This window comes from Palaemon carinicauda, chromosome 2 (assembly GCF_036898095.1).
Source record: "Palaemon carinicauda isolate YSFRI2023 chromosome 2, ASM3689809v2, whole genome shotgun sequence".
Taxonomy (NCBI): Eukaryota; Metazoa; Arthropoda; class Malacostraca; order Decapoda; family Palaemonidae; genus Palaemon; species Palaemon carinicauda.
In genome coordinates this window covers 132635231-132648117 of record NC_090726.1, presented here as the reverse complement: position 1 = coordinate 132648117, position 12887 = coordinate 132635231, and the positions used below count along the sequence as shown (strand labels likewise).

Sequence of the window (12887 nt, the reverse complement as noted above, 5' to 3'; positions counted from 1 at the left end):
AAGCTGATAGTGAAATGATGATGGAAAAAATAATAGAACAACTACATCATTAAAATATCACTTAAGTTTTGATGATGATTGACCACTGCAGCTTTTGCGAATTGTGTTGAAATATCACCTATTGGAATAGGTTAAAAGCAAAGTAAGTTCATTTGGAACCTGTTGTTGATGAAACAGCAAAGAACTTCAATGGCCATTGGAAAGCCATTGCATGTACAAAAATATGGTATTAGACTAGGTTTAAGGAATTTGAGATGCTCTAGACCAGGTACTATATGATGGATGGACATATTCAGAAGCCTTTGTTGTTATTCTCTTCTTTCCTACATATCTCATTTCATTAGACATGAAGTAAAAGGGCTATTAAAAATATTCATTATACATGAAAATATGTTTAAAAACAAAAGATTTAAATGGCCAGAAATAATAATCTGCCAGTACAGTATGGTCACTTCAAACTATATAAAAGGCAAAAAAGGAGGTTCCTTTCAAGATACAAGATGCGTCGCTACAAGTTTACACTGTAAAAATAGCCCACACTGCTGTTTGATATACATCTAATTGTCATAATGTCATGTTACTTTAGAAGGTACACTAGAAGTAGACAAAAATTAAAAAGTAAGAGAATAAACTATAATAGTATTTATTTCCTGAAAAAGACATCTAACAAAAAAGCATAAAACTTAAAATAAAATTAACATAGGTGAAGTAGGAAAAAAATTAAACACTTCAATTGAAAAATGAAACCTAAATATGTATAATGAACTTGAGACTACATAACAGGCAAGCAAAGCATGCATAAATGTAAACCTAAACTAAGAGACATGTAGTAGGCTAATTTCAAGTATTGCATTGTGTGGGCTAGAACTTTAAATTTTAAAGAGTACTGTACTCAATTTGAGCACTGTTAAAAGCATATGTATGCACTAATTTACTAAATTGCTTCTATTTTCTCATGTGCATTGTACTTTTGTAGATTGTAATTTTAATACATGTAATATTCATCCTTACTATTTTTTTTCTACTTCTCCTATTTAATTTTCTTTCCATTTTATCTAAGTTCTGTGTAGTCAGATATTTGCCTACCTAATTCTACAGCAAAAAATTATTTCCAAAGGATCCTTACAAATACCCAAAGCTCTTAAAAGTATCTACCAAAGTGGGATACTACAGTAATGTTGTTTCTGCAGCTACATTAATCATTTATCTGTATCAGATTAATATAAAACCCAGACTATCACTTCATCAAGCATTTGGTGTTCAGCATTTTAAATTATTTGAAAGTTGAGAAAACAAATGTTACTTCAATGACAAAGATTTAGTCCTATTTTTCTATGGCATTATTCTCTTACTGGTGCGCTGCTTTAACACTAGCAATATAATCATATTTGCTCAGTTACCTAATCAAGATGAGACCATTTTATGACAACCTTTCCTTCTTTTCTAACTTAGGTATGTCTAACTACATATTAACTGCTTAATAAGTTGGTATGGGCAGTTTTTCTTTTGTACATCTTGGCTATATTAGGAAATCTGGAAAATGTAAATTTCATCTAAGGTGGATGCAATTCTTCTGCTTTCCCCCATAAGACATGAATTCAATTCTATTTTCAGGCTTTAAAAATGCCCTTTACCATAATTTTGAATGATTTAGTGTGATCTTCAGCTCAAGAGATGACAATAAGTCCATTGGCAAACATTTACCATATACAATCCTTTAAACATTTCCAGTGAAAGTTCAAAATTAACTAAACCAAAACTTTTTTTCCCCACTTTAACAGCAAACAAAATACGCCTAGTCACCAACAGCCTGTGGTAGTCTATTGATATGGAAACAACAGGTTTCTAAACTTCTGGAATACTATTTGTATGTATATGATATTGGTATTGGTCTTGGTTGTTGCTCTACATTAGTAAACTTCATCTTTTCCCAATGAAATTTTTGAGAAACTTGTTAATCATAGGATTACCAGACAGAAAACGTGATCAACTGGGCATTTCATTGCTGTAGGTATGAAAAAACTTGGATGGAAAATGCCATATTCAACATCCAAAATAATTTATACAAATTACCTAATTGTAGCAGCCAAAAAAAAAAAAAAAAAAAAAAAATTATTATCCCAGTGAAATGACTTAGGGTAATGCAAAAACCATAATATAGAAAAGGATGACAGATCCAAAAGTGCATCATAGCAGGGGGAAATGAGGCCATCATTCTATTTATGAAAAGAATAAGAATGATCAAACCTGTGTACTGCAGAGGAGAGTAATAATCATAGTATATTAACATCAAATAGCACCTTTCACTAAATTGTTCAATGTTGCAAAAAAAGCTTCTCTATAAACATGGTTATAAAATGTTTTGGTATAACATGGGTTTATGTATTTACAATACAAATAATGCTTATCAAAATAAAGACAGGAAAAATGGGTTAATATAAATCAAATTCAAAATACTGTACCTAATAACATCACAGCAATACAATAACATCCTAAAGCCTAAAAAGGTATGAAGGCAAATATTTTGTACACTTTCAGAATGAAATGAGAGATTTCCTAATACATTAAATATATGTAAATTTTTTGTGGCTAAAGGACTTTCAGTTCATTATACACTTAAATAATTTAGTTAACAGAGATCTTACTTTAATAAAAAAAAACTATCAATACATTGCACAAATCACCAGACTCAGTACTGTATATAAGTTCCTATTAACCTTAAGTGTGAAATCTAATATATTTTCTTCCTGATCAATGTAAATTGCAATTTTAGCCTTAATGGGATAAAATTTGTAACATGAATATATCATATAATTTGGTTTTAGTGATATCAACAAAGTGCTACTGAAAATAATGGAGAAACTCTGTATTTACCATAAATATTGCAGTTATGTAACAATAAAATTGTAATAAAAAAACTGTATATATATATGCACATTATTAGCACTGATCTTTAATGCCTTTTGAAAAAAAATTAATGGCATAAACAAACTCAAAAATAAGAACAAATTGAAAGGTAAAAGAAACATTCTACCCAAATTTTAAAAGATTCCTTAAGAGCAAATCTAGTACAGTACACAATATTTCTTAAATTCCAACTGTTAGCCCATTAGCTTTGAAGTGCTGACTTAAACGATAAAATTCATACTCTACTCAAATTTCATAATCCTGCGAGTCAAAACTTGAAGAGTCTTGTATCTTTCCTGCAGAAAAGAAAAGAAAGCTCTCTCACCTGAGACACATTATTTACAAACTCACAGAAATTAATATACCGTATTCCAAGGCTTGGTTACACTCCAGATATTGGGATCCTATTTGTTTTCAAGAGCAAAATGAAATGAGCAGGCTCCCTATTAAGAATGCATTTAACATTAGGTAAACCAGTTAAATAATATATGAATAAGCTCCTTTAAACTCACTTGTGAAACAGACCTGTAGTTATAGAGTTTATCCAATTAACTTACATTATAAAACCCTGAATCAGTACTGATGATAATTGCAAGATAGTATACATACATTTTCCCTTCAAAATTAATAATGAGGTGGAAATATTAAAAGAATTTAGAAAATTTGTGAGAAAAATCTACTCCATATTCTAATTAAGAAGTACACAATTATACAATAATTTTTTAAATATTAATCCTTCATAACTAAAGAGGAGAAATTGCTAGATCATAAAACAATCTTTTATTAGTTAAAAAAATCTACCATTTCTACTTATTAAGACTGCCTTTTCTTCTTTTATCAAACATTTAGTGTCCAAAATGCCTGGAGTGTAACTTATCATATTTCTTAATTACAGACAAACTAAACTTTCCAAACTGTTTCTTAGAAACTTACGGCAATGACCCTACACCAAACCCATCAAAGTAAATCTTCCCATAAAACCATTAATTTCTCAAGAGCTTAGAAATATATATGAAAGTGATTGGTGGTGTGATTTACAAAATTTCCCAACAAAACATTTTCAGAATTTAAACAACCAACAATAGCAAGTAAAATAGATTGAAATAAACATATGTGAAAAAAAGATAAATACAAATCTTTGAATTAAAATATCCAAAGCTATTTATCCAAAATGAATAAAGCAAAAATTAATAAAATACAATATTCTAAACAAGAGCAAAAATTTAGCAGTAAACTAAACTTTTTTATTTTAGGTTTTAACCTTGCTGGGGCAGTATAACTTAAATTCTAAAGTTAAATCTACAATTAAAGCTCAAGATGTCTTAAGACTAGGGGCATACATCTTGCAATGGCAAAACTAAATATAATAACCACAGATTACCAGAGGCAGAAATAGTAGTTACAAAGCAGCAACAAAAAAAATGGAAATTGCACATAGTAATTCCCCACAAAATTCTGATATAGGCCTACTTGGACAGATCTACAGTACTGTATTTTTTAAAAAGTCCTAAACCTTGGGAGCAATTCTAGTATTTCCACAAAAATATATATTCCTGTATTTCAAATAGAAAATAGCTGCACAAGGGAGCTGCCTGGCTGGGCAAATTTTAAAGCATGATCAAATTCAACTTATTACATTATCACCTCATTTAAAGGCTCTTTGCTTCTTGTTGGCTGCTTAACATAACATAGAAATCTAGAATTCTGAACATCTAATTTCAACTCAGAAAAATACTGTATTGTACAGTATTTTCAAAACTAACCAATAATGTGTCAAAGCCTCAACTATGGTAGATCATATGAAGATGAAATGATTATACTGTACTGTAGGCAATAAATTATGTACCTTTATTTACATAAATCAATTCTACAGAATTCAAAATTTTCTAGGCAAGGAGAAAGGTAAACATAATTCTTCTGTTAAATATTGCATCATTCCTTAAAATTGCTTAAGTACATCATGCTCGGTCAATCTTCTCTGACCAACTAGAATGGGAAAAGAAATAGGTGATGAAATATAAATAAATAAAATTTCCTCATTAACGGTCATTTAAAACCAGCTTATGAAATATACCCGAATCTTCTATTTGTCTTTAAATTTTCTTCTGAAAAGACCTTAAAACCCAAACTTTCACTGATTTACAAAAGGAATACATAATTTCCTTTTCTTTCTGTTTAACGGAAAAACTGTAGAGTATTAATAATACAGTAATGATAATCATAATAAAGAAAATAATACAGTAATACAAATCTACTATACAATCCATCTAGCAAGTAATAAAATTAAAATTATATAATAAATAAATCCTAATTTGTACATTTTTACACTACATCTTGCACGGATTTGTTTTGCGTTTATTGCCGGCTTTCCCAGATACAATTTCCTATAACATAAAATCAGGTTTTTGTAGCTTCACAATTTTATCAATCAAATAATGTGCAAGAGAAAGGTCTGCTTGTAAAGCTACAAATCAAAAATGTTTTAATTCAAAATATAGAGGGAATTATAATTTTTCAGTATCTTTTCATAGAAATATGACTACCGTAATATATTCGGGGAGATGAATAAAATAAAATTAACATACTAGGAAGAGCAAGTTTGCATATAAGTACAGTACAAAAAAATGCAAACAGATAAAAATTACCTTATTCAACACAGTATATAACAAGGTAACGAATTTCTCTATGTAATTAACTTATGCCCAACGTCATAATAGCACAAAAGAGAAATAAAACAGCTGCGAACAACACACTATTAAAATTAAAAATGCTAATCTGAAATTTCTTGTGTAAGTACAAGTAAAAAATACTGTTGATGTTTAAAAGTGAGAATTTTTTCCCTTTGACCACCATAACAACCCTCTCCTCATACTATAATGAATAAATTCAAGCTGACAAAAATATATCCTCCAACAGGAGAGATTCATTTATATGTTATTCAAATAGGGATTAGCTCTTATCTTGTCGGCAATTATTACACATGCATGAAACACAATGGAAATGGGACATGTCAGTATTCACAGAGCAAATGACTGATGAAGTTAATAACATATGCACATTCTAAAATATGTAACTAGTAACTCAATTACCTTGATATATAAGGAAAATAAAAGCAGTGAAATTCAACGTTTCAATTGGGTAACCCTTAATAGTGAATGTAGCCAATTATATTCTAGTAAGTCAAGATCAACTCCTGAATACTTCTGGGAATTGACGAAGTTAAGCAATACAATTTCACACTAAAATAAAAAAGCACGAGTATTGTATAGCAAAAAATTAATTGTCAGACTGAATAAAAAACAAAGCTTTAAAAGTACAGTATGCCTTCTCACAAAACTCTCAAATCAGTTCATTTTTTCATTAACAAAACGGCCTTCATAAACTTGAAAGATTAATCAACATAATAATGAATAGGCATAATGTAAAATGTCACCATAAACACATACCAATATGACAAGCCAATTGTGTAATCATAATTTACTCTAGACATGATTATTTTATTGTTACAAATTTTAATGGTGTAGTACATGATTTTTCTTTTAAAAACATTCACAAACAATGGCACATGTCAAGCACATTTGATTATCTAAGGATTACGAATACAAGTAAGAAAATATTTCATATCCTAATCTGTTTCTACACTTGAAGTTGAACTTAAGAACATTCAAAACTCCTTTTATTTCATTTGGGAAAAAATCCTGATTTCAAAATATTTCCAAATATACAATAGGAATATGTACAATGAATATACAGAGACCATCAGAGAAACACTCCCTCAACTTCAAAAGGTCAAATAGAACTAGACCTTTGTATCACATGTCATTTGTAAACCATCACCATTCACTTTCTACCACATCTCAATATTTCCCAATCTATACTATACCATGTAAGTACGACTTCCTATAAACTGTTTATGGCAAATATATTGTCCCGTTAAATATATCTATAAGGATTTTTTGTAATGCATACAACTTGAAACATCGTTCCTCACCTAAAAATGCAATTTTACTCAAGTATCATGTGAAAGGATTAGCAGTTTTTTGCAAATATGTTAACAGAAAAAATCCAGAAAGGTGACAGCTGCAGTGCTTCATCTTTGTTGCTATTTCAAATAGAAACTAGAGAGTGGTAGGCAGCTGGTGGTGATGGTGACTAGGAGATGGTGCACGTTGATGTGTTGACACAGGATGTTGTGGTATCACCCGGGATCATTAGGTGCTTCTTCTTGTGTTTATCGGTTACTGGGATACCCTGTTGCAAACAACTTGATAAATTATCAGTCTTCAAATAAGATTTAGACTATTCTTTCACTAACTTGGTCACTCGTGTGTTGCTTACTCGGGGACTAAAGTGAGGACAAATTGTATCTAATTCTGATTCAAATGCTTTTAGTTTATAAAGTAATTTTTTAACTTTAAAACTTAATAAATATTTTAAAAAGGTAATTGTTTCCATAAAAACCCTTACAAAATCATCTCAGATACTCACATCCTTAAAAAGTAAGAAATAAAAGAACAATAGTACTCTGTATGCTTGGCCAGATCCTCTGTTGTTACTCCTGTTTCTTCTGATTCCTCTCCTACAGTTTCTTTAGTCATATATGTATACTTTTCCTTTCATCCCATGTCAGCTACAGGTGCTTCTACTAGCTTAACCCATTTTACTATATTACTCAGCCTCCTATGAATTCTTCTGAAGATACTTTGATTACTTTATCTCCCTCTCTCTGATCTCAGACAAGGTTTGGGTTATGTGGTTCAAGTTAAGCTTTGCCTACGCCATATGTTTCGGCATATTATACTTTCATTTCAGTATATACAGACTTGGGAGTCCTTAGTAGAAAAACAGTTGGGACTGCTGATGCATATCCCAGTTTCTTGACTTCAGTTTCTGTACCTAGCACTGATATGCCAAATACTGTATACATGTCATTTGTTCCAATTACTCTTTCTGGTTAAGCAAGCATCCATTTGGCACCTAAGCAATTAATCATTAATCCAATATGGTATTTTCATTATAAAATAAATTCTTGAACATACTTACCCGGTAGTTATATATATAGCTTACGTCCCTGATGTCACGGCAGAAAACTCAAAACTCGCGCCAATCGCCGATTGGATAGCCAGGTGTACCACCCCTGCACCCTAGCGAGGTACCTAGATACCAATCCAGAACCCTCAAATATTCCATGCCTCTAGTCTCTTAGAGGGCAGGAGGGTGGGACTTTAATTATATATAACTACCGAGTAAGTATGTTCAAAAATTTATTTTATAATGAAAATACCATTTTTAAACATAAGACTTACCCGGTAGTTATATATATAGCTGATTAACACCTTTGGTGGAGGTTTAGAGACAGCTAGTATATCTGGAATTCTGCTTAAGAGTTAATTAAAACAAACTTAAGGGTTCGTACCTGATAAGGAAGCTGACTTCAATGATTCTCTGCCTCATTATGTCTGCTAGCCTTATGAGATCCAGCAATCCTCCCAGGGGGCTGAAGATCTCGTAGGGACTGTCAAACTGGTGTATATACCTCATTATGACAGAACCTCCTCCAATAACCAGTTCCGGGTGCTCTTCAAGGAACAAAATTGACCACCTGACTAAAATCAATGATTGTGGAAGACTGACACAATCTCCACAAACAACCATAAAAACAATTAAAAGTTCCGAGAGAAGAAAAGGTTATTGGGATTATGGGAACGTAGTGGCGGATCCTTCACCCACTACTGCACTCGCTATCACGAATGGTACCAGAGTGCAGCAGTCCTCATAAAGAGTCTGGACACGATTCAAATGGTGTGAAGTGAACACAGATTTACTCCCCCAAAAGGTTGTGTCTGTAATGCTCCACCACAATCTATTCTGCTTGAAGGTCGTTAAAGTTGTTATACTGTAGTACTAACCTTATGCGTCTTGACCTTAAAAACTTGAGGTCAGTCTCACTCTAATGTGTATGAGCCTCTCTTATAAGAGTCTGATGAAGAATGAAAGGACATTCTTGACATCTGTTAATGAGGGCTTCTTAATCGAGCACCAAAGGGCTTTCGACTTGCCTCGCAACTCTTTCATTATGCCTGGGTAGAACTTCAGGGTTCTTACTGGACACATGACACTCTCCAACTCCTGCCAACCATATCCAAAAATTCGGAAACTCAAAAGCCTTGGGTCAAGGTTGAGAAAGGCGGTCATTCCTGTTGAGAAAGCCTAACTGCAATGACTGCAATGAACAGATAGCTTCGTAATCTCGAAAGCCGTTTTACTAAACGTATGAATTAACTGATTCTTTAGTTGTCACAAGGCTTAACAAAAAAAAAAAAAAAAGTTTTCATCGTGAGGTCCTTAAAAGTGCTCAAGCCTGTCACTCATAAGGAACTTCAGGATTGAGTCCTGAATCCAAGCAGGTGAATCCTGGTTGTTTGATGTTTCAAACAAGTTGAGAAGTTCCTGTAGGACTTTATCAATCGAAGGTCCAAGATACTGTGCCTGACAACAGTCGCTAACACACACCTGTATCCCTTGATGGAAGAGGATGAACAAATGAGCTTCCTTCGAAGATAAAACAGGAAGTCAGCAATCTGAGTTGTAGAGACACTGGAAGAGAAAACAGAGTTGACTCTGCACCATTCTCTAAAACCTCCCACTTGGTTTGATAAATCCTAATGGTGGAAGTCCTTATTGCTCTTGTAAAAGACTTAGCTGCCTCTTTCGAAAAACCTCTAGTTCCTGTGAGTTTTCAAAAGGCTGAAGGTAGCTAGAAGAGGAGCCTTGAGACTTGAAAGTAACTTTCCAAGAGAGGTTGTTTGAGTAAAACTACTCTTAATGGAAGACTTCTAGGAGAGTCCACCATCCTTTCCAGTATATCTGTGAACCATCCTCTTCAGGGCCAAAAGAAGGCCACTAAAGTCACCTGGTCCCTTCGTGTGACACAAACTTTTGTGTCACCTTGTAAAGGAAAAAGAACGATGGAAAACATACACATCAAGATTGGACCAGACTAGCAGGAAAGCATCTATGGGGACTGCTTTGAGATCTGGCACTGGAGAGCAGTAAGTTTCTAGTCTCTTTGTCTGCAAAGTCACGAATAAGACTATACAAGAACGACACCAAAGTCGCCCCATATTCTTGCAGATTTCCTGATGGAGTGTCCATTCTCCAGCTGAGACTGTTCTGCCATAAGTTCTTCTCTCTTTGAAAGAACCTTGTTAGAAGGAATACATTCTTCTCCTTAGCCCAGATGAAAGGACTCCTCTCAGTCCCGTAAAGGAACCTCGAGTGGGTTCCGTCTTGCTTGGCAATGAAAGCCAATTCTGTGGTGTGATCGGCATAGACCTGCACCACTTTGTTCCAAACTAACCTTTCAAAGCTTTTTGAGAGCCAACTGGGCAGTCAACAGTTCCTTTGGGTGATGAGGAAGCTCTTCTGATCCTCTGTTCAAAGTCCCGAAGCTTCCAACTGTATAGTATTGCTCCCACCCCGAAGCCGAGGCAACTAGACACAACACAAGGTCTAAGATCCTCTGTTCAAAAGGGGTGACCTTCCAGAAGTTTGACTGGATCGTACCACCATTGAAGGCAACTTCTTATGGCATCCGAAAAGAGATGCATATCGACTCAAGACCTTCTCCTTGTCCCAAAATGATTGAGGTTGAAATAGAGAGAATAAAGATAACTCACATGAGGACCATAGCTTCTAGCTTCTGACTGGCCGGGAATCGAACCCTGGTCCAGGAAAACTAGGATGAACAGTGACATATCAATGGTCACAAAGAAAGAATCAGTCTTCCCAGGGAAAAAAACACCCTCCCAAAGAGGAGAGGTTTCCCAACATACTCATCCACTTCCTCGCAGAACACTTCTGTATCTTTAGAAAAGATTGCAGTTTCAAGAAGGCTTGCTCCGTTCTAAGAGGAGACGTAAAAGCCCGAAAAAACTTGACTCTGAATCACCATCCTTAAATAAAGTATTTTTTGTGATGGTGTCAGAAGATCTAACGGAAGTAGTGACGTTGTGTTTATCAGGATACATCTTTTAAGGTCCTGACTCCTGGCGCCAGGGAAACCCAGATCACCCCTATATTGCTGCGTTGTACTAAGGCTAGACGCTCGATAAAAAACTTTCGTGATCAAAGAGACCGGAACTAAAGCGTCCTTGATCTCAACATTCGATTCGACTAGTGTCATCACGAAGTCCCAGGTTCTCAAATTCAATGTCATGATTCCTCCTAGATCTCTGACGTCGAGCGTCCTGAAAGACGGGGCGCCGAGCATCCTGCAAGACGTGGCGCCGAGCTTCCTGTAAGACGTGGCGCCGAGCGTCCTGAAAGACGTGGTGCCGAGCGTCCTGTAAGACGTGGCGCCAAGCTTCCTGTAAGACGTGGCGCCGAGCGTCCTGTAAGACGTGGCGCCGAGCGTCCTGAAAGACGTGGTGTCGAGCGTCCTGAAAGACGTGGTGCCGAGCGTCCTGAAAGATGAGGCCCCGAGCGTCCTGTAAGACGTGGCGCCGAGCGTCCTGTAAGACGTGGCACCGAGCGTCCTGTAAGACGTGGCGCCGAGCGTCCTGTAAGACGTGGCGCCAAGCGTCCTGTAAGACGTGGCGCCGAGAGGTTAATAGGGGCGCCGAGAGGTTAATAGGGGCGCCGAGCGTCCTGTAAGATGTGGTGCCGAGCTTCCTGTAAGACGTGGCGCCATGCGACCTGTAAGACGTGGCGCCATGCGACCTGTAAGACGTGGCGCCAAGCGTCCTGTAAGACGTGGCGCCGAACGTCCTGAGAGGTGTGGCGCCGAGCGTCCTGTAAGACGTGGCGCCGAGAGGGTAACAGAGCAAGACGCCGAACGTCCTATAAGACTTGGTGCTAATCGTCCTGGTGTCAGAGGAGACTTGTCTTGTTGACAGGAATACGCAATTCTTCTGATAGGTTCAAAGTTATCTGAAAATCATTCAAGAAGATCGTAAGAAAGAGCTCTGATAAGTCAATCGTCCAGATACAGGGGGGCTCTGATGACTCTTGAGTGCAGTATTCTGCTACATTTAGCAAAAGTTTAATTGCAAAGCCTGCCTCTTAAACTCCTCTCTAGATCTGGGAGAGAGATCTATTGGAGCTAAAACTAAAGGAAGTTTCCCTACGAAAGGAAATTGTAATCCTCCTTCATAAGATGTACAGACCAAAGGTCTGCTCCCCTCTTCTCCCAAGATTGCCAGAAGTTATGTAGTCTGGCTCTAGTGCCTGAAGGCGAAAGCAGTCAGACTCTGCTTCGCCTTGTGACCAGGCTGACATGAGACTTTAAATAGTTCATGATTTCGATGTCTCCATGGAGAACTTTGACTTTTGAACAAAGACAATGAGAGCAGTTACATCCAGAACCGGATAAAATCCTCCCTCTCCCAAAAGAGAGACATTTTAATGTTGCAAAGTCTGTTTTGCAGAGAGGTCTTAGGAGTAACTAACAAAGAAGGTTTCACTAGGAAAAAGATTTCGCATCCATCCTTTAGGAATAGCATGGACCTCAAAGTTATCCTGCCCCATTGCCTGGATTCCTTAAGAGACTCAGCGATCCACCCAGGGGGCTGTAAAAATCTCTGTGGGGCTGACACAAGGTCCTCGACCTTAACGTGGCTAAACCTCCAACCTTGCTATCCTGGAATACCTGATAAGGAAGCTGGCTTCATAGGTTTATATGCCTCATTTACCTGCATTCCTTGAGAGACTCGGCAATCCACCCAGGGGGCTGTAACAGTCTCTGTGGGGTTGCCACAAGGTCCTCGACCTTAACGTGGCTAGACCTCCACCCTATATGACATATCTGTTTTAGACGTTGTTACGGTTTTAAGAATGATTTATTTTTAAATTATTCTCATCATTTATTTATCTCCTTCTTTCCTTTCCTCACTGGGCTATTATTTCCCTATTGGAGCCCTTGGGCTTAAAATATCTTACTTTTCCAACTAGAGTTGTAGCTTGGCTAGAGATAATAATAA

At 36.0% G+C, this 12887-nt stretch overlaps 1 protein-coding gene across 1 annotated transcript in view; it reads right to left on the bottom strand.

Moving 5' to 3' along the window:
- Window positions 1-1188: 1188 nt before the first annotated feature.
- Rab40 (RAS oncogene family member Rab40) overlaps window positions 1189-12887 on the bottom strand; it is a 105681-nt gene continuing 93982 nt past the window's right edge. Inside the window, exon 5 of the mRNA XM_068358183.1 lies at window positions 1189-7158. Coding sequence (XP_068214284.1) covers window positions 7060-7158 — 99 coding nt within the window. The 3' untranslated portion in view covers window positions 1189-7059. The remainder of the gene's footprint in view (window positions 7159-12887) is intronic.